Source organism: Budorcas taxicolor, chromosome 11, assembly GCF_023091745.1.
Source record: "Budorcas taxicolor isolate Tak-1 chromosome 11, Takin1.1, whole genome shotgun sequence".
Taxonomy (NCBI): Eukaryota; Metazoa; Chordata; class Mammalia; order Artiodactyla; family Bovidae; genus Budorcas; species Budorcas taxicolor.
In genome coordinates, this window is record NC_068920.1 from 81,363,987 (window position 1) to 81,383,372 (window position 19,386).

Genomic DNA, 19,386 nt, shown 5'->3' on the forward strand with positions numbered 1-19,386 from the left:
CCATTTAAGAGAAGAGGAAACAGATACAGAGAGATTATATATGTTATGTCCTGCAATGAAATGTCTACCTAAAAATATATAGACACTGCTGAAAGGGGAAACCTAGTCCTACAGAGTAAAACAAACTTACTATCCTTTGAAATAAATTTGTGTAAGTGATGAAACTCAAATTTACTTACCTAATTTTACATGACCATTATCCGTTAATAGAATGTTAGCTCCCTTCAAAGTGAGAACATTTCAGTTAAAGTAGGAAACATTTTATCAGACCGCACATATAATACATTAAACATACACATTTAAAATAACAAATGGCAGTCTCAGACCTAGAAATACTTATGATTTAAAGTATGCCCAATTAAAATGTTAAATAGAAATACTGCCTCTATAGGCTGCACCCCCCTCCTCCTTGGGCAACTTTTAAAGGAGAAAGCAAAAGTAAGCAGCCTCTATGATTCAGGATGCAATCAATTTCATAAGAGTACGTTTGGGGAAAAAATATCAGGAAATCCCTTCCTACCCCAAAGAGGAAGAAATGACCAAAATCTGCACCCCGTGATATTATTGCAGCTCTAAGGAGAAACGGGAGAGATGAGGAAAAGGAAAAACACACTAGAGTAGCGATTTCAACTTGAATCAGGCCCTAGCTAACTAGACTCTTGCAGAGTCTTCGATTTGTTCTCTCCAGATTTTTTTTTTTAATTACAGTTTTTATCATGTCACCTGTGGTTATGATGCTTGCTTCCTTCCTTCCTTCAATCCATCCATCTACACACTCATTCATCCCTCTCTCCCTGAGAGACTACCAGCAACCATATGCTATTTTAAGCTCTGGGGTTATAGTAACAAAAAAGTTATAGCTCTCATGGAGCTTACATCCAAGTAAGAGAGAAAGAAAATCTAAAACCGAACACACACGAATGAATGAATGAATGAACCAACAAGTGGTTCAAAGACTGATACAGGTAAGTGCTCTGAAGATAAAGCCGGAAGAAAAGTCCTCGCTAAGGCAGTGATAATTACACAGAGATTCAGATGAAGAGAGGGTAAGAGTCATGCTAAAATCTAGAGCATTCCAGTAACAGCAAATACAAAGTCCTGGGACCAGAATGACCTTGACATGTTCCAGGAACTGCAAGTTTAGTGCGGCTAGAACAGAATGAGTAGAGCGAAGAGACGTGTGAAATGAGGTCAGAGAGGAAAGCAGGGGCCAGATCATGCATAACTTTAATGGCCACGTTAAAAAGTCTGAATATATATGGAGTATCATGGGAAGCCAATGGTAGTTTATAAGCAGAAGGGTGACAAGATCTGAGCTAAAAAGGTCACTTCGGTTGTGAGATAGAGAACTGCTTGTAGGACCACTTGAGAACAGGAGCAGGAAGACCAGCTAGAAGGCTATTCCATAAGCGGCTTCGATGGGGAGAAACAGTGGCAATGGCCGGAACCTAGCTAATCAGGCCCAACTCTGGAGTCTAGCACACAAGCTTTTGCATAATGGAGCATCAAACCTCCTGGCCAACCCCATCTCTTAACACTCTCCTACATTTTCTTCTCTTCAACCTGTAAGATGTGGACTTTACAATCCCTAAAATGACCCCAAAATTCTGATCTCTGTATCTCTGCCCACACTGTTACCTCTGCTTAGAAAGCATTCCAACCTCCATTTCCAACAAAAATCTTTCACTTCTTCCAGATCACTGAAGTGCCAATGACAGAATCTTTCTTGATCTACTTATCTTCTTAGGATCCCTCCTACCTTTGAATCCAAGGCTCTTTTCTTATGTCTTTTAACAGGCTTACGAACCATACTTAAAGCAGAGGATCTCAGCAGGTGATCTGATAGTCCACTGAAATTTCATGCACAATTTGAAGGCATGTGCATAAGGGCATTTTCCGAGGAGAGAGTCCATGGCTTTCATCAGAGACTCAAAGAATACATGATCCACCCCTCCCCCTCAAAAGGCTAAACCTTTCTGTTAGAGAAAACCTCAGGAGGTAAGGTGGATGAGGAAAAAGAAAGGAGATGTCAGTTATCTTTGGAAATAACCTGAGTCCTACCATAAGGGTGTTTTACCAAGCATGTCTGGCACACCTGCTCTCCCCTGCCAGTTAAAGACTAGCAGAAAAGGTCAAGGTTTAATTTATCCATCTTGATACATTATTAAAGACAGTTTCTTAAGACTGCCAAAATTTACTAAACATCTTACAGAAGAAAACCTGAACAAACATTTTGGCCAACCAGAAACTTCCTAAAGACCGTAAATTAGTGGAAGTTATGGACCTAATTTACATTTTATAAATAAATAACTACAAACAAGATAAAATGTGTTATTAAAACATGAATCCACAATTGTACTCTTTAGAAGGCATGAATTTGATGGTATGTAAACTGTATCTCAATAGAGCTGCTACAAAAAAAATAATGAAAATCTTCAAAGTATCACTCAACTTTATTATAGTAACATATTAAGACAACAAATTCATCAAATAGAATAATTGAGACAATTTTGCTCAGTTTGATCAGAATATTTTAAGAAGAAGAAGAGGGCCATTAAATAAACATATGATATATACCTTTATATCTCTGTGCATTTTTCCTTTACTGTGAAGATAGTATAATCCCTGGAGTTTCAAAAAAAAAAAAAGGCAGAAACAGTAATAAGACTTTACTACAAAAAACACTCTAGGATTTACAGTGGTTAACTGAGTAGTAGTCTCTCTTACTTATTTACTCATCACAGAAAGCTCTAGCAATCACTTTATTTTACTGGAATATCCAAAAAGATAAAAGAATCAAGAAAAGGAAAGAGGCAGAGCTCACTCTGAACTGCTAATTTTCCTAAGACAAATAATTTTCACTAAACTCTGCTCAGTTTGAAATAACATTTAAAAAATAAATATCCAATTAGTATCAGAATGAGTTTCAATTCCATAAGAGCGTTTAATTTTCAAGACTTTCTTTGGTACTAAGAGATATATAAAAGTAAATAAGTAAATCCAATTTTACAAGGTATATTATCATACTAAAGCTTTAAATAGTTTATTTGCAAATATAATTTGCAAATTTAAGAATTTTCCAAACTGGAATATTTAATCCTTATTCTACTTGACAGCTTATACATAATAATCAAACATTTACTTTAATAAAGAACATTACTTTTCAATTAGCATTGAATTTACCTGTAGTGTTTCTCTGCTAACATACGCTATTTGCAGTTCTGAGAGAGGTCCCGTTACTATAAGAGGAGAAAATTAATGTTAATAGAATTACTCAAAGTGTCTTTTTTCAATAAAAGAGAAAGTTGTAAAAGTTCCACTAAGCAACAAACTTAATATTTTAAAGTCTACTAAAATGTAAGTTCCATGAGGGCAGGAATTAAAAAAATTCTGATTTGCTCACTGTATCCCCAGTGTTTAGAACAGTGCCTGCCATGGAAAGGCTACTGACTAAATGTTCGCAGAATGAATAAAACAGTGAAATAGTCAATGAAATTAATTTACATTTTCATTTTTTATACCTGATCATAATACCTCTTAAATGTTAAAGAAAGCACAGTCAAGATGTCTAACTAGTTTTCATTAAAACTTAAAAAAAAAAAAAACTGACATAACATGTATTATTGGCTAAGTTAAAAACAATACTTTTCCCCTAAAATTATTTGCTTTATAGATATAAAAGTACACATGTTCACTATAAAAAATTTCAATCAACAGAGTTAGGTCTCTTCCTGATTCAAACCACTATTACTCAATAATAAACAAAATCAACAGTGTGGCCTATCTCCACCCAATGACTTTATACAGATATTTTATACAGTGCAGGTAGGCAGTGCACACACACATAAACATAAATGGAATCATATTACACATACAACTCTGGAACTTGCCTTTTTACTTATCACGGACATCTTTCCATCTCTCTCTCTCTCTATATATATATATAACATATATATAGTTTAATATCATAATATTTGAATAGTATTTCCTCTGTGTGCATCTGCTGACTATGAAAAACATTCAAACAATTTTTTTCTTTTTCACTATTAAATCACTTTAGAATGTAAGAAATAAGTTACAGGGGAGAAACTATTCCAGAAATTGAATTAAATCCCAACAATGAAATCATATACTAGATAGTGATCTCCCACTTACACAAACTTAAACGTTTTGTAAAAATGTGTAGTTCAGACTACTTGTATTTTACCACTGTGGGAGAGAAGAATCTATTTCACTTAGATTCTTTTAGGGACAAGGCTAAATTTCAATGTCTGAGGATGAACGATATAGTAACTAGTTTCTGTGGTTTATAAGCCTATTCTCATCCAGTAAGAAAGGCCTTCTTGACAAGTCTGTTCCCACAATATGACAAATAAGATAACTTGAAAACCCTGAAAGTAACATCAGGTAAACATTTAAAAATAATTTTTAAAATGCCTAGCTAAGCTTATAAACAGTAAGACACTTGCCCAGAAGCCAAAAGCAAAAAGAGAAATGAAAAACAGAATGGTAAAAATGTCAAATAGTCTAGCTGTCTCTTAGAAGGCCAATCTTAGTAAGCTATGGCTTTAGTTTTATCCCCTACATGAGCACAGAATAAAAGGTTATAGGCCTGCAAAGGAAGAGTTTAAACAAACACCCACATAAAACCAGAATCCTCAAAGGGCTACATCTTCATTAAAGTAGCAGATAAGCATCAGGAGATGACTAGGGATGTATCATGGCCTGGGATCTGGACAGGGGAAAAAGATATCTTCTCTTGGAATTTATACGGTCGCTTCTTCACTGAGGTTTAGAGTTCAAATATATATCGAAAACAATGAGGCCACTGGAGCCCTGGGGAAAAGAACCCAATATTGTTGAAAGGACACACTCTTTAAAGTCATATGGAACTCCCACTGAAGATGATCTCAAAATTATGAAATGAATGAGAAAAAAATTCAACATAAATGATTTAACAGAGTGTAGAAAGTTTTTAAAGGACAATATCAAACAGAAAAAAAAAATGTTCAATGAAAAACAGAGACCAAAAAATCTATTATGTTGCAACAGTATAAAGTTCTAATGTTAGTTCTGCAAAGAAAAGTAAACAAAAGGAGAGGAGAAGGATTTGCCCCATTGCACCCAGCCATGTGGTCAAAAACATGTCCATGAATTCTTTGATGCAGCCCCCTCAAGAGCTGCAACTTAATTCCCTTCCTGAGAGTGGGCTGGACAAAATGACTTGCTTTTAAAGAACAAACTGTAATGGTAGTGACAGAACACAACTTCTAAGACTACATCATAAAAAGTCTGTGGCTTCTTCCTTGCTCTTTGGGATCATTTCCTCTGGGAGAAATCAGCTGCCATCCTATGAAGAGACTCAAGCTATCCTACAGTGAAATCAACATGGCAAAACTGAGACCTCCTGCTAATACTGATGTAAGTGAATTATCTAGAAAGTAAATCCTTCAACCTTAGTCAAGCCTTCAGATGACTACAGTTCCAGGCAAGTTTGACTACAACTTCATGAGTGACCATGAACTAAAACCACCCATTTTAGCAGACATTTGGTTCTGCCTAAAACCTCCGTAAGCCTTTCGATTCACAACAAAAGGCTCTTGGTATTTGTTCATATTTGGTCCTGCCCACAATGTCCTTAAGGCATTTGGTCCACGCTAAAAGATGACTATATCAGGTCCTGTATAGAACCATGTGGCATGAACAAATATGCTCACTGCACAGGACCAAACCGCAAGGACTTTGAGCACGGACCAAATGTCTTATGCATGTTTTGGCCTGTCCTACAAGGCAAATCACCCAATTAAGCCATTCTTAATTCTTGACCCTTAGTAACTGTGAGATAACAAATGTTTGTTTTAAGACAACGAATTTTAAGATCATTGTTGCACAGCAACAGATAACTAATATGGTTCACCTTTTAAGAAGATTTAAATTTAAGAAAATCACACTGAGTAGATGATGGAATTAAGGACAGTAAGAAAAAAATATAAAAATTCACTTAATGGTACTTTAGAAATAAAGATAAATAATTTTTAAAAAGCCGCTTTAGTAAAAAAAAAATTGCATAATGGATCAGAATATAATTTGTATATGCCAGCAAAGAAACAAACAAAAACCCATAAGCACTGTGGTTATTAGAAAAGTAGAACATCTCTTTGACCAAACAAGGTAATCCAGCATATTTTATACTACTCCCAATGGAATGACAACATGATGAGAGAGAGAGAGAGGAGGAAACAGACACACACACACACACACACAAATGGAAGTACACGTTTTACATGGTTATGTGAGTAGACAGCACTGTAGACTGCAGCCAAATAGAAGTATACATTGCCCTGAGGAGGTTACTTGGTAGAAACCTAGGTGAAATCAAAGGCGTGAATGCAGAGAAAGAGGGTTTGGAGCTGTGTATAAGCATGTATATCCTCAGCATGTATGTCTGACAGCACCCAAGTTAATACAAAATTATTTCTTCCATAGATTCTTCATAAACCAATCAGCACCAACAAATTCGTATTACTATGTCATCTCCATCAGAAGGTTGATATGGAAAGATAACATGACAACCTGTTTCTGTAACAAGTGGCTTTTCCTAATGAAGAAAGCAGAATCAGACATAGGAGATGAATCATACATATCTGATGAAATTATGAAGCAATCTAAGACTGAAAAATAAGTATGCTTCAAAAAACTAAAGGTGTAAAAGAACAGATGAAAAATTACAAGAAAAGAATAAGACAAAAAATTGAAGGAGACCTGAAACAGAATCAGTTTTTAGAAATGAAAAATACAGTCACCAAAAATGAAAACCTAATGGATGTACTTATCACATGTGTACAATCAGTGAACTGGAAGATGGCTATGAGTATCCTCAGTGTTCTGAGGGGCTAAAAACTGGAAAACATGAAGGCGACTTTAACAGACATGGAATGGAAATTCTAGAAGGAGCAATCAGAGAAACTGAAGGAGAAACTATTTGAAGAGACAGTATTAGCCATTGTCAGATTTGATAAAAGAACTAAATCTCATAGGTAAGCATTTTAAGTTCCCAGCAGGAAACGTAATCTACATTTAGATACTAGAAACACCAGAAATGAGAAAAATCTTAAAAGCAATTAGAAAGAAAGGAAGATTACCTGCCAAGGATCAATAGTTAGCAGAAGGTACCAACAACTACAGAAATGAGAGGACAACGGTCCAGGATCTTTGAAATGCTGACAGAAAACATCTGCCAGAGGATAAAATGTGCCTATGTCTGCTTACTCTATCATTTAAGAATGAGGATCAAAGACTGAGTTTACCACCAGGAGATTTAGCTGGAAAAAACTTCAAACAGAAGGAAATTAAATCAATCAGTATGGAAACCATAGTAGAGAAATTAGTCCAAATGAAGACAATAAAAGGGGAAAATAGCTTTTAAAATTTATAACAAACTTCCAGAAACACTATGTTCTGTAATGCAAATGGTGCCAAATATCTTTCAATTTTCACTGAATCAAAATGTTATTAATAAAAAGGAAAAAATTCTCAAATACAAAGAACAGCCACACTTAATAAAAAACATTCTCAGAAAATAAATAACTTTTCATGAAGCAGAAATACTCAATGTTCTCATGTTTTTCCTTCTGGCCTTTTTAAGTTCCCTGCCCAAGGATCGAACCCATGCCCCCTGCAGTAGAAGCAATGAGTCTTAGCCACTAGACTACCCAGTGAGTCCCTCTTTCTGGCTTTCGAGGCTCTCTGGATCTGATCCCAGACACACCCCAGACAGTGAGAGCGATCTCGAGTCACACCTTCACGTCACTCTGCTGCTGCTTCACCCCCAGGAGCACACATTGCTCTCTTCTTTGTACCCAAAGTTCACCGATCTTTTAAAGACCAATTTAAAGCCCATTTTCTTCATTATACCTTCTAAAACACTTCTGGAAAATCTATCATTTCCTGTTTCCTATTCCAACTGAACTAACTATATATAAGATGCCTTCTTTAGAATTAGCAAATAATTCCACTGCATGCAGCTTTCTAACTTAGAAAGCAAATGCTCCTTTCGCCTATATATATCTTAAATTTCCTTATGTATCCATATAGTATAATGATAAAACATACTTTCCACAAAACATTGATTTTTAATATAGTAAATAACTGTATTTTAAGAAATTCTACTTAATCTCTTTAACATACAACTTTTGGTCTTACCATGATAAATATCCTGTAAGGAACCACCTCCGCAAAACTCCATGCAAATCCAAAGTTTATCTCGCCTATAAAAAGAAAATAAGCATTATCACATTTTCATGATTAAAACTACTTGAAGTGACAAGTATTTGAAGGCTGTAATGTTAATACCTTGAAAAACGACATAAATGCAAAGTGCTATTTAAGAGAGAAGCTAATCTCTATAAGTAAACGAACCTTCGATACTTATGTGCTACTGTAACTCAACCTAAGGTTTTAATTCTTAAAATACACCTTTTGCAGGATATAAAGATGTCATCCAGCACATTCAAATGAGATAAAATGTCCTTTTAGTCAAAAACTTCCCTTCCATCAGTTATCCATCTACCTTATGACTGTATTATAAAAGTTAAATGCTAATTAGAAGGTTCATACCAAAAATTATATAGAATATTTATCACATAGAATAGCAAAACATCTTAAACTACATCACTTTGGTGGCGCTCCTATCAACAAAACAGACAAAATGTAAATTTTACCCTCATATCCAGACTCAACAAAGATCTTTCCAAAATAACCTTTGTTAAAAATTTATCCCTTAGAACAAAAGAAAAGAAAAAAAAGAACTCTCACTCACTTGTCTTTAGTAGAATTTCTCTTTCACATTTACATTATAAGACAGCATAATCATAAGTCACAGGAGAAATAATTAGCAAAGAAATAATTGCTTATTCCTTTGTTCATTCCTTTGTTGAATCATTAATTACTTCATCTCAAAACGTACCAGGAAATGTACTATTCTTGGGGGGCAGAGATGCAATAGAAAGTCTCTGAATTCAGCACGCTCAGTCTAACACAGAAGATTCTGCCTTCATAATATGTCTGTCTCTCTCACCCCTGTATCAATAGTGCCTAGGTATCCAGTAAATGAGTGTTTATTCTATAAATGAATGAATACATGAGCGATTGAAAGAATAAACAAATTGATTAGATCCAGAGTTGGCAAACTATGGCCAGTGGGCCAAACCTAACCTGCTGCCTGATTCTGCATGGCCAGGAATTATGAATGGTTTTCATGTTTTTAAATGGTTGGGGGAGGCTTGTCAAAAGGCTTCTGGACATGACAATTATGTGAAATTCAAATTTTAGTGTCTGTGTCAAGTTTTATTGGAACATAGTCAAACTCGTTCACGTACATATTATCTGTGGCTGGTTTTTGTACTAAAAGCAAAGGTGAGCTATTCAGATAGAGAGAAACACACAAAATCCACAAAACTTAAAGTGTTTATTTACTATATGGCTATTTACAGAAAAGGTCTGGTGACCCTTGGACGGGATTATAGTTTGATTAATGACCAGTCCGGCCTTGTATAAGTTCTGCAAGAACCTAGAGGTTAAATAACCAGCCAAGTTAAGGGATAGTTAAGGGAGGAAAAAACATTCGAGTTGGGTCTTGAAGTTAAAGTAGGAACCCACTGCCAAGAGACATGGAAAAGGTCTGTGCAAAAGAATGAAACTCTGAAAGAAGACCCACATTTGAGAGACTGTGGATGATTTAGCATGAGCTGAACTCAGGCTACCTGAAGACAGAGTGCAAGACACGAAGCTAGAATGGGCTGAGGTCATACTGTCAAACAGCGGTCTGTGGATGCCTCGGTTTAGTGACCTTCATCTGGGAGGTCTCTAGTTTGTCAGTGTCTCTTTAACATGTGGCACCCAGAGCTAAGTACTATTCGGAGTAGTGCACGTGAAAAGTGGAAGGCGCTCAGTCGTGTCTGACTCTGCAAAATTCTCCAGGCCAGAATACTGGGGTGGGAAGCCTTTCCCTTCTCCAGGGGATCTTCCCAACCCGGGTCTCCCACATTGTAGCCAGATTCTGGACCAGCTGAGCCACAAGGGAGGCCCTCGGAGCAGTGCACGAACAGTATACTAACAAGTGGAGCTGCTGTGAGGAGTGGACACGTACGGCAGTGCTGGTGTGACGGGGCAGACCTGAGGGGTGAGCTGACCTGGCTGGGTGCGATGGACCATGCACCACGTAGCAAGCGAACACAGACTGTTAAGAGTGTGGTCAGCACACAAGAGAACAAACTGCCGTGATTCTACAAAGCTGAAGAGAGTGAAGCCCAGCGAAAGAAACCAGGACCTCACATTTACAGGTGGTCCACGCACCGATGAAACTGAGACATGGCAGCCGATGGTGAAGCATGACCTAGCTGGGCTTCCTAGGTGGCTCAGTGGTAAAGAATTCATTTGCCAATGCGGGACACATGGGTTTGATCCCTGGGTTGGGAAGATCCCCAGGAGAAGGAAATGGCAACTTACTCCAGTATTCTTGCCTGAGAAAGCCCATGGACAGAGGAGCCTAGCAGGATACAGCCCATGGGGTCACAAAGAATCAGACACGACTTACTGACTAAACAACAAGAAGTGAGGTTACTAATGAGCTTAAGAAGAAATTTTTCCACTGGTGACTGAATAGCACTCTAAGTATACTGCTCAGAATCACCACCTGGCACCTCTCTGCACAGAGAGGTATAAGACTCAGGCAAGTCCGTCAACCGATATTCTTTGAAATGATGTTTAGACTATAATTCAATATGTATAATGCAGGATTTCATAGCCTGATCTCTCTCAACTGAATCCTTTCTTTAGGACAATGGTTCTCAAAGTATGGTCTGGGGCCCTCTAAGAGTGCCAGAGATCCTTTCAGTGGGTCAGCAAGGTTAAACCCATTTTCATAACAACACTAAAAATTACTTGCCCTTTGCACTCTTTTTTGAGAATACAGTGGAGTTTTCCAGAGGCTGCAGAAGTGGGATGATGATGTCAGTCCTCTGATGGCTATTGGGATATGTGCTTATGTATTCTTGTTTCAAATGCTTCTCAGTTTTGTTTATAATATAGTAGGTATCAATAGATATGATCCATAGAAACCAGAGCTCTTGGAGGTACTCAATAATTTTTAAGAGTGCAGAAAAAAATGAGCTTTCAGACCAAAATGTTTTGAGAACTACGGCTCTAAAATATTTTCCCATCTGCTGCACGTGAATCTGATGTAAAATTCCTGTTGCAAGTGATCATGCAAACAGGCAACAGGGACTCCTCACATCTTACAAAAACTGGCTGAACGGTTGTTCTGGGATCCGCTTAGGATAAACAGAAATAACATGTAAACTGCTTAGTAAAGGACCTCGAATTTAATAAGCCCAATAAACGTTAAGCCATTTCTACTTCTTTTCTTATATTTCATCTTGTTGGGCAGTTATTTACACTGCTTACATTGCTCCTAGAACTCAGAGAAGGTGTAAATAGATAAAACTGCCCTTTTCTTTTTTAAGAGGGAAAAAAATAGAAGAGAGATGGGAGTGATCCGATGTAACTTCTTACTAAAGTTGTATTAATCACCACTTCCTTCTTATAAGTGCTAATTATGTGATTAACTATCTTAGATGCTTGTTGGGGACAGATGACGGACAAGTTTAATGGTCTATATTTTCTAGAAATCACCTTTCCTTTCCGAATTGGTCAATGCTGATCACTGATCTTTTGACATCTCTCCTGTTCGTCAAAAGGCACTCAGTGACAGTGGATGACAATCATGTCTGCTATATTTTCAGTACAGTAATGATATATTTTATATAAATCTAAAAAGGCTTGGATTCATGTAAAGTGTCTAGTGTTCTGTAATTGTCTACTCATCTATCTGTGCTTCAATTCTTTCTTAATAATGCTTTTCCTACCCTTGCTACTTTGAAAACAATTCTCCTTTACCAAAGAAAATGGATGTAGGAAATGAGTTCTCTGCTTTTTAACATATTTCAGTATTACACCATCCTCTCCTTGAAGCTGGTCTACTCCTTTGCCTACCTTGCTTAAAAGTACAATTTTCTCTTCATTCTATGTGAAATGACTTTCCAACTTATAGACTGAGGAAAAAAACTGTAATAATACACTTAATATTTTACTTTTCAAGAGGTCTAAAATACTTCACCTTTATAACTCTCTATTTAGTTAACTCTGCTATTATAAAAATTGCTTGAATATTCTGAGTTTATTAGAAAAATGACTTCCATCTGTTCCATGAATGTCTCTCTTGTGATGGTGAATCTTCATTTACTTTTGGTCATTCACCAAGCCATCTCTCTAACAGGAAAGAACCTGAATCACATTAGTCCACTTTATGCAGGCCAATAAATTATAAAATCTTTGTCGCTGGGTATTTGGGACTGAAATACAATTAATCACTGAGGTAAATATATGTGTCTCTTAATTCCCTGACTCAACAAATCCTTAGAATTCTTCTTTCTTATCCTCTAAAATCACTGGACTATTTGACAAGGAATAGAAAAATAAATAGGGGCAAAATTCACTATTCTCACCTTCTAGTTCAGTGTTTACTAGAATATATATTTCACTGAAGAGTTTATCATTTCCATCAATACAACACACCTTTTAACCTTCCAATACTGATTGAAAAACTAAGCATAATTATTTATATATTTTGCCCAAATATAACAATGTTTTAAAAGAAAAAATGTGAGCATGATCACCAAGGATAAACAGCTCTTGAATGTCTGCTACAAACTGGCACACCAAGTCATTCCTCGTACCTCATGTGAAAAATATAAAGTTCACTAACTGCTGGGTGTTTTAATTTAGGATAACTTATTTTAATGGGAGCTGAATTTAAAATGTTTTGGTTCATTTTTAAACATATGTAAAAAAAAAATGACTGCCTTCCAAAAAGGTATATGGAACCCATCCACCTGCTTCCCCTTTAACAATGTGGGGTAGCTATGTATTCAGGGGATACAAGGTGACCTATTTCTCTGCAATTCTACCTAACAAGCCCCAGTTTGGCATAATATCTGAGCAAGAATGGATCATAGGACAGCGGCTCTATGTGAAGCATGCTCCCTCAAAATTAACCGCTGGACAGTGAAATGAGTTTTAGAAATGTCATATATTAGCCTTCTCTTGGAAATTAACAATGTCACTGATATTTAAAGGGCTCTGAGAAAACCAGTGGGGTTGGGGGATACAGGGTACAAGGAGAAATGGAAGGAGGAGATGTAGGAAAAGGAGGAAAGCATGGGGAAACGCGGATGAAGAGAAGAAAAGGGGGAGGATGGGAAACAGAAAAAGCTGGAAAGGGGAGAATGGAGAGGAGGAGGAGGAGGAGAACAAACAGCAGAAGGGGAGAGGGAAGATGAAGAAAAAGAGGAGATACAAATTCTCTGATTTGCTTCGCCCCCAAATTATTTTTTCCATAAACCCACATATGAGCACCCCTCAAAACAAATGTTCAGTAGAAATACCCCAGCAATACTGGTGTAAGAAAGCACCTTGTAAGGTAGTTCCATCAAATCTCTCACACTTAAAGAGGACCATTAGGCATAACCTGATGAAATTCGAATGAAGTATCTTAGTTTAACTGACAGTTTTGTATTAAAGCTAATTTCTTAAGTTTTAACAAATATCCTAGGGTTATGCAAGATGTTAATATCAGATAAAGCTGAGAGAACTCTCTGTACTATCTTGGCAACTTTTATGTAAATCAAACATATTCCAAAATTAAGTTTCTTTTTTTAAAAACAGTGTGTATGCTAAGTCACTTCAGTCATGTCTGACTCTTTGCGACCCCATGGACTGTAGCCTGCCAGGTTCTCTGTCTCATTCTCCAGGCGAGAATACTGGAGTGGATTGCCATGTCCTGCTCTAAAAAAGAGAGTAACTAGGTATAAATTAAAATGACTTAACTGTAATTTTAATTTTCATAGTGTGAACATTCAAAAAGGCATTTTTAGTTAAGATTCTGTGGTTTCCTTGGCAAGTCCTCTTTCTGGCTCTAGAAAAAAAATTTCTTCCACTTTCTGTACAACTCAAGAGACTACCATCTCTTTCTTGGATTACTGTAATAAATATACTGTATAAAATTAACTGACTCCTTGTCTTAATCTCCTACACTCCAAGTTCCTCCCCCACAGAATATACTATCTCTGAGTTAAAGCCTTCCAACAAGTATGCTCTACACTTATAGCTCTTAATTAAGGCATAAAAGGTTTCTTTCTTTGCCTAAATCTCCTCAGCCTTACCTTCTGAACTACACCCTTTCCCGTTAAGCTTTAATGTGAGATTATTAGCTGTCTCCTGAACACTTCATGATTTTTCCATGCATGCATTTCCTTTGTCAGAAATTATAATCTTCTATACACATGCACACACCACAGTAAATGCTTACTAACCCTTTAACACCATTTGGGAATCATGTCATTCAAAGAGCTCTCTCTGACTCGCTTTGGCAAAATCAGATACTCTACCATCTTTACCACTTTGTAACTTACATCAAAATGATTACTGTACTAAGCATATTGCGTGCTAAGTCCCTTCAGTCACATCTGACTCTTTGCGACCCAACAGCCTGTAGCCTGCCAGCCTTCTATGTCCATGGGGTTTTTCAGGCAAGCATACTGGAGTGGGCTGTCACTCTCCGGGAGACCTTCCTAACCCAGGGACTGACCCAGGCCTCTCATGGCTCCCGCACTGGCAGGCAGGCTCTTTACCACTAGCACCACCTGGAGGGTCCCACCTAGCACATCATGTTGCAATTTGCTCATGTTTGTTTTTTCTATTTAATAATAAGATCCTTAAAGGCAAGGGCTGTTTTATCTATCTTAACATCTCCAGAAATCAATACAGCACTCCAGACATGCTAAGAAATAACATAAAAACACTTTGTAAGTGGTGGTGATTTATAAGTATATTATTACTGTAAATTAAATTATGTTCAAGTACACTGGATTTCAAAGGTTTAAAATATCTCATCATCTAAATAAAATTGTTTTTACAATTCCGGCTCTGATCCTCCAAAGGCTTATCTTTTGAAGAGCATTTGCTGTTATTCAAAGGATACTCTGGGCTAAGGAAAGCTCAGAAGCAATCTGAAGTCAAAATCATAATTTGCTTAAAAGAAACAATAGTTAAAAGAAGCTTAAAAGAAGTTCTTCTGGGAATAAAGAATAGGCCTATAGTGATTTAACTCTGTTGTTTTATAAATATATACACAGAAATACATAGATAAATATATATATATGAAACCAGGACTATTTAAATTTCCAAAGAAATGTTTTATATATTCAGCTCTTATTGCATAGTATGTATAATCAGGCACTCAATAAACACAGGCCTTTAAAATTTTTTTTTAAATTTTATATTGGAGCATAGTTAATTAGTTACACATTAGCTTCAGGTGTAGAGCAAAGTGATTCAGCTGTACATATATATATATATTTAATAAACATGAATCTGAGCAAACTCTGGGAGACAGTGGACAGGGAAGCCTGGCGTGCTTCAGTCCACAGGGATATGAAAAATCAGACATGACTCAGTGACTGAAAAACAACAATAACAATTCTTTTTCAAATTCTTTTCCCATTTATGCTATCATGGAATACTGAATAAAGTTCCATGTGTTTTATAGGAGGTCCTTGTTGGAATAAACACAGGCTTTTAAGGATATCGAAGAGCAAGTAAGGAAGGCACCATCAAGAATATTAGGCTCCTGTTTTACAGGAGGCTCAGTCTTGAGATTTCCTTGGGAAGTGATCATAGCTCACTATAATTCTGTTATAAAATATGCTTCTGAAATTAATTATATGCTGGTCATCTATTCAGTAAATTCAAGGGTTAAGTCTAATTTTCTGGAGGGGAAATTTATTAACAAACTACATTAGTTCAATTTCCTCAATTTTTGGCCTAAATTTGTTATACTAGGCTACAATGGCAACAAGATAGAAGAAAGTCACTAAGAATAATATATATTTTAGAGGGCTTGTATTAAGTTCAAACAAACAAGCTCCTTGCCTTCTGTAAAATGAGAAAGAATCCAAGAAACCACGTTTCCTTGGAGGCTAAATCTGCCCTTTCTGGACTATGTAATACCTATACCTAAAAGAATGCTGGCTAGGTACCTGCAAAGCCAGGTTTAAATCCCAGTGCCTACAATGAGTAGTTGGATAACCTGAAGAAGTCATTTATCCAGCACTCCATCTTCTCATCAGTAAAAAAAAGAGTGGGCTAAAGTGACAAGACCTCTTAGTCCCTTCCAGCTCTAATATCCTACAAGGCTAGTGATCATTATCCCATAGTCTGAATTTGGCTGGGTCTAGACTTTACCTAGGGAAGTAGGGAAGAATTTATTGAAGAATAAAGAAAGAGAGGATTAATTGCTATTTTATATTAATACTACCGTTTGCTTTCATATTACTTTCATCAGCTATACAAGTTACAGAATAAAACTATCTATTTAAACCAATAGTACTGAGAATTCCCTGGTGTTCCAGTGGCTAGGACCTCGAGCTTCCACTGCAATGGGCATGGGTTTGGAGCTAAGATCCCACATGCACTGCCCTGTGGCAAAAAGAACAAAAACCACGACAAAAACCCCAAAATCTACCACCAACAAAACAACAACAAATCCCCCTAAAAAATCCCAGTACTCCTATGTCAGATCATTCAACTCCAAATGAACACAGCCTCACTTAAAATAATAATAATAACCTTAATTTCGTCTGTTTCATTATGGTTTCTGGACAGTTTTGCCCTTTGTATTCTTATATTCAGATTAAAATAAAAGTACCCTCTTTAAAAAAAAATCCATCCAGTTGTACAGATATTTGCACACTTTTCTGTATGTATACTATCTTTCAATTTTAAAAGTTTACTTTTGAGGGTGTGGAGAAAAGGGAACCCTCCTACACTGTTGGTGGGAATGCAAACTAGTACAGCCACTTTGGAGAACAGTGTGGAGAGTCCTTAAAAAACTGCAAATAGAACTACCTTATGACCCAGCAATCCCACTGCTGGGCATACACACCGAGGAAACCAGAATTGAAAGAGACACATGTACCCCAATGTTCATCGCAGCACTGTTTATAATAGCCAGGACATGGAAACAACCTAGATGTCCATCAGCAGATGAATGGATAAGAAAGCTGTTGTACATATACACAATGGAGTATTACTCAGCCGTTAAAAAGAATACATTTGAATCAGTTCTGATGAGATGGATGAAACTGGAGCCGATTATACAGAGTGAAGTAAGCCAGAAAGAAAAACACCAATACAGTATACTAACACATATATATGGAATTTAGAAAGATGGCAATGACGACCCTGTATGCAAGACAGCAAAAAAGACACAGATGTGTATAACGGACTTTTGGACTCAGAGGGAGAGGAGAGGGTGGGATGATTTGGGAGAATGGCATTGTAACATGTATACTATCATGTAAGAATCGAATCGCCAGTCTATGTCCGACGCAGGATACAGCATGTTTGGGGCTGGTGCACGGTGATGACCCATAGAGATGTTATGGGGAGGGAGGTGGGAGGGGGGTTCATGTTTGGGAATGCATGTACACCCATGGTGGATTCATGTCAATGTATGGCAAAACCAATACAGTATTGTAAAGTAAAATAAAGTAAAAAAAAAAAAAGTTTACTTTAAAAAAAAGGGGTATTCAAAATATAGTCAGAATACATGTTTCCGGAAATCTAAAAGGAAGTAATATTTTTTTTAGGCATAACCTCAAACTGGCTCTCTTGCAGCAAGTCTCAAAGTCAAGGTTAAAGAGTATGTGACTACAAACTTGTGCTGTTTTGCCCAAAGCCTCAACAAAAATGGATATAAGCCCCAAAGGAATTCGGCATTCTGGTAACAAGATCAAATGTTCTGCTGCTTAACCTGTGTGAGAAGGCTCCTGCCTAAGGAAGCCAGAAAGTCTAATGTCCAATTTAGTGTAACATGAGCTTGCGGGATCTTCTGGGGCAGGACAGGGGTAAGATGTGAAATGTTACAAGTTTATCTGGTCAGCTCTTTTGCCAAGAAGTAGAAAGGCCAAGTCAAAAGTCATGTGATCCACAAGCAGAGTATCACAGGAAGCTTTTGTAAATAATTTGAAATGAGACTGGGAACTAAATAACTTGGCAGGAAACTCTCTCAAACACCTTATTTGTAAAACTGGAAGACTATTTACCAGAGTAATATTGTTAACAGCATTGTTGAAAAAAATCAAATAAGGCACAGACCTGATGGTATTTAAAAAATAGCTAATAGTAATAGCAATTGTACCAATAGTAGTAGTAATAGCAGTTAACATTATTGAGCATTTATTATGTTGTAATCATTGTTCTAAACATGTGTATTTACCGATTATCTTCATTTGCTATCACATCATGTATCTATTGTCTGCATTTTAGAGATGAGCAAACAGAGGCACAGAGTGATTAGGTAATTTGCCATAAGTCACACAGTTAGTAAGTGATGGCATCAGGGTTCAACCAACCTGATTCCAGAACTCTAGGCTCTCTAAACTAGCAACTATACTACTGTCTCTTTCATAAAAAGACCACCCCAAGGTTGCCATGTAAATGGGTGCAGCTATCTTGGAATAACAGGTTAGACTGTGGATGGTCCCATACTTCTAGAAGACTCAGGCCATGTTTGAGAAAAGCTCAGTTCAATGTCTTTGGGGAAACACAGAAACTCTTAAATTACCTATTCTTCCTTGGAGGAAGAAAACTTTGTAATACTTTTCCCAAATGAGTCTAAGCAGGGTCATTTTGTTAGAACCAACAGTAAAACAAATTGTTCTGAAATAATTTTAACATAGTGATAGCAATCGATTATTTGTATCATGAGTTTAAAAGATTTTAAGAGACTTCTTTGAGCTGATATCAGTAACTGCCTGTGCTGGGTCTGTCCATAAAATAAAAACTGATGCAGAAACGGTTGTTAGAGTATTGTCTGAACCACTCACCATTAAAGCAGTTTCAACTTGGTTGTTAAAGAACCCATTCAAAATGTTTAATAGTCACTGACCTGGGGGTAGTACCTGTCCCTATGTGAACTAAAGTCTCCATTAAACCCACCCTTCGACCTCAATGAAGGTGGGCAATCAAAGCTGTCCAAGAGTAGTTAGAATCAAGAAGAGTTGGTCCGGTTGGCTTTTCACAAGCTGGAAAGAAGAGAGGGCAGAACTGCCCAGTCTTTTCCATATGCTGTGCCTGCATCAGAAGAGGAGAAGTGTTTTGTACTTGGCTCATAGATGGAAGGGGCGCTGTAATAAGTTACATCCTTATCTTACTTACCCTACAATGTATGGAAACCAAACAGGAGTTTTTTTTTTTGTTTCTTTTTTA

At 36.9% G+C, this 19,386-nt stretch overlaps 1 protein-coding gene across 1 annotated transcript in view; it reads right to left on the reverse strand.

Annotated features, from left to right (window-relative positions):
* MAP4K3 (mitogen-activated protein kinase kinase kinase kinase 3) overlaps positions 1-19,386 on the reverse strand; it is a 187,945-nt gene that overhangs the window by 72,748 nt on the left and 95,811 nt on the right. The window contains exons 4-7 of the mRNA XM_052649831.1: positions 8,203-8,267; positions 3,184-3,239; positions 2,578-2,625; positions 180-222 (exon numbers count right to left, since the gene is read on the reverse strand). Coding sequence (XP_052505791.1) covers positions 180-222; positions 2,578-2,625; positions 3,184-3,239; positions 8,203-8,267 — 212 coding nt within the window. The remainder of the gene's footprint in view (positions 1-179; positions 223-2,577; positions 2,626-3,183; positions 3,240-8,202; positions 8,268-19,386) is intronic.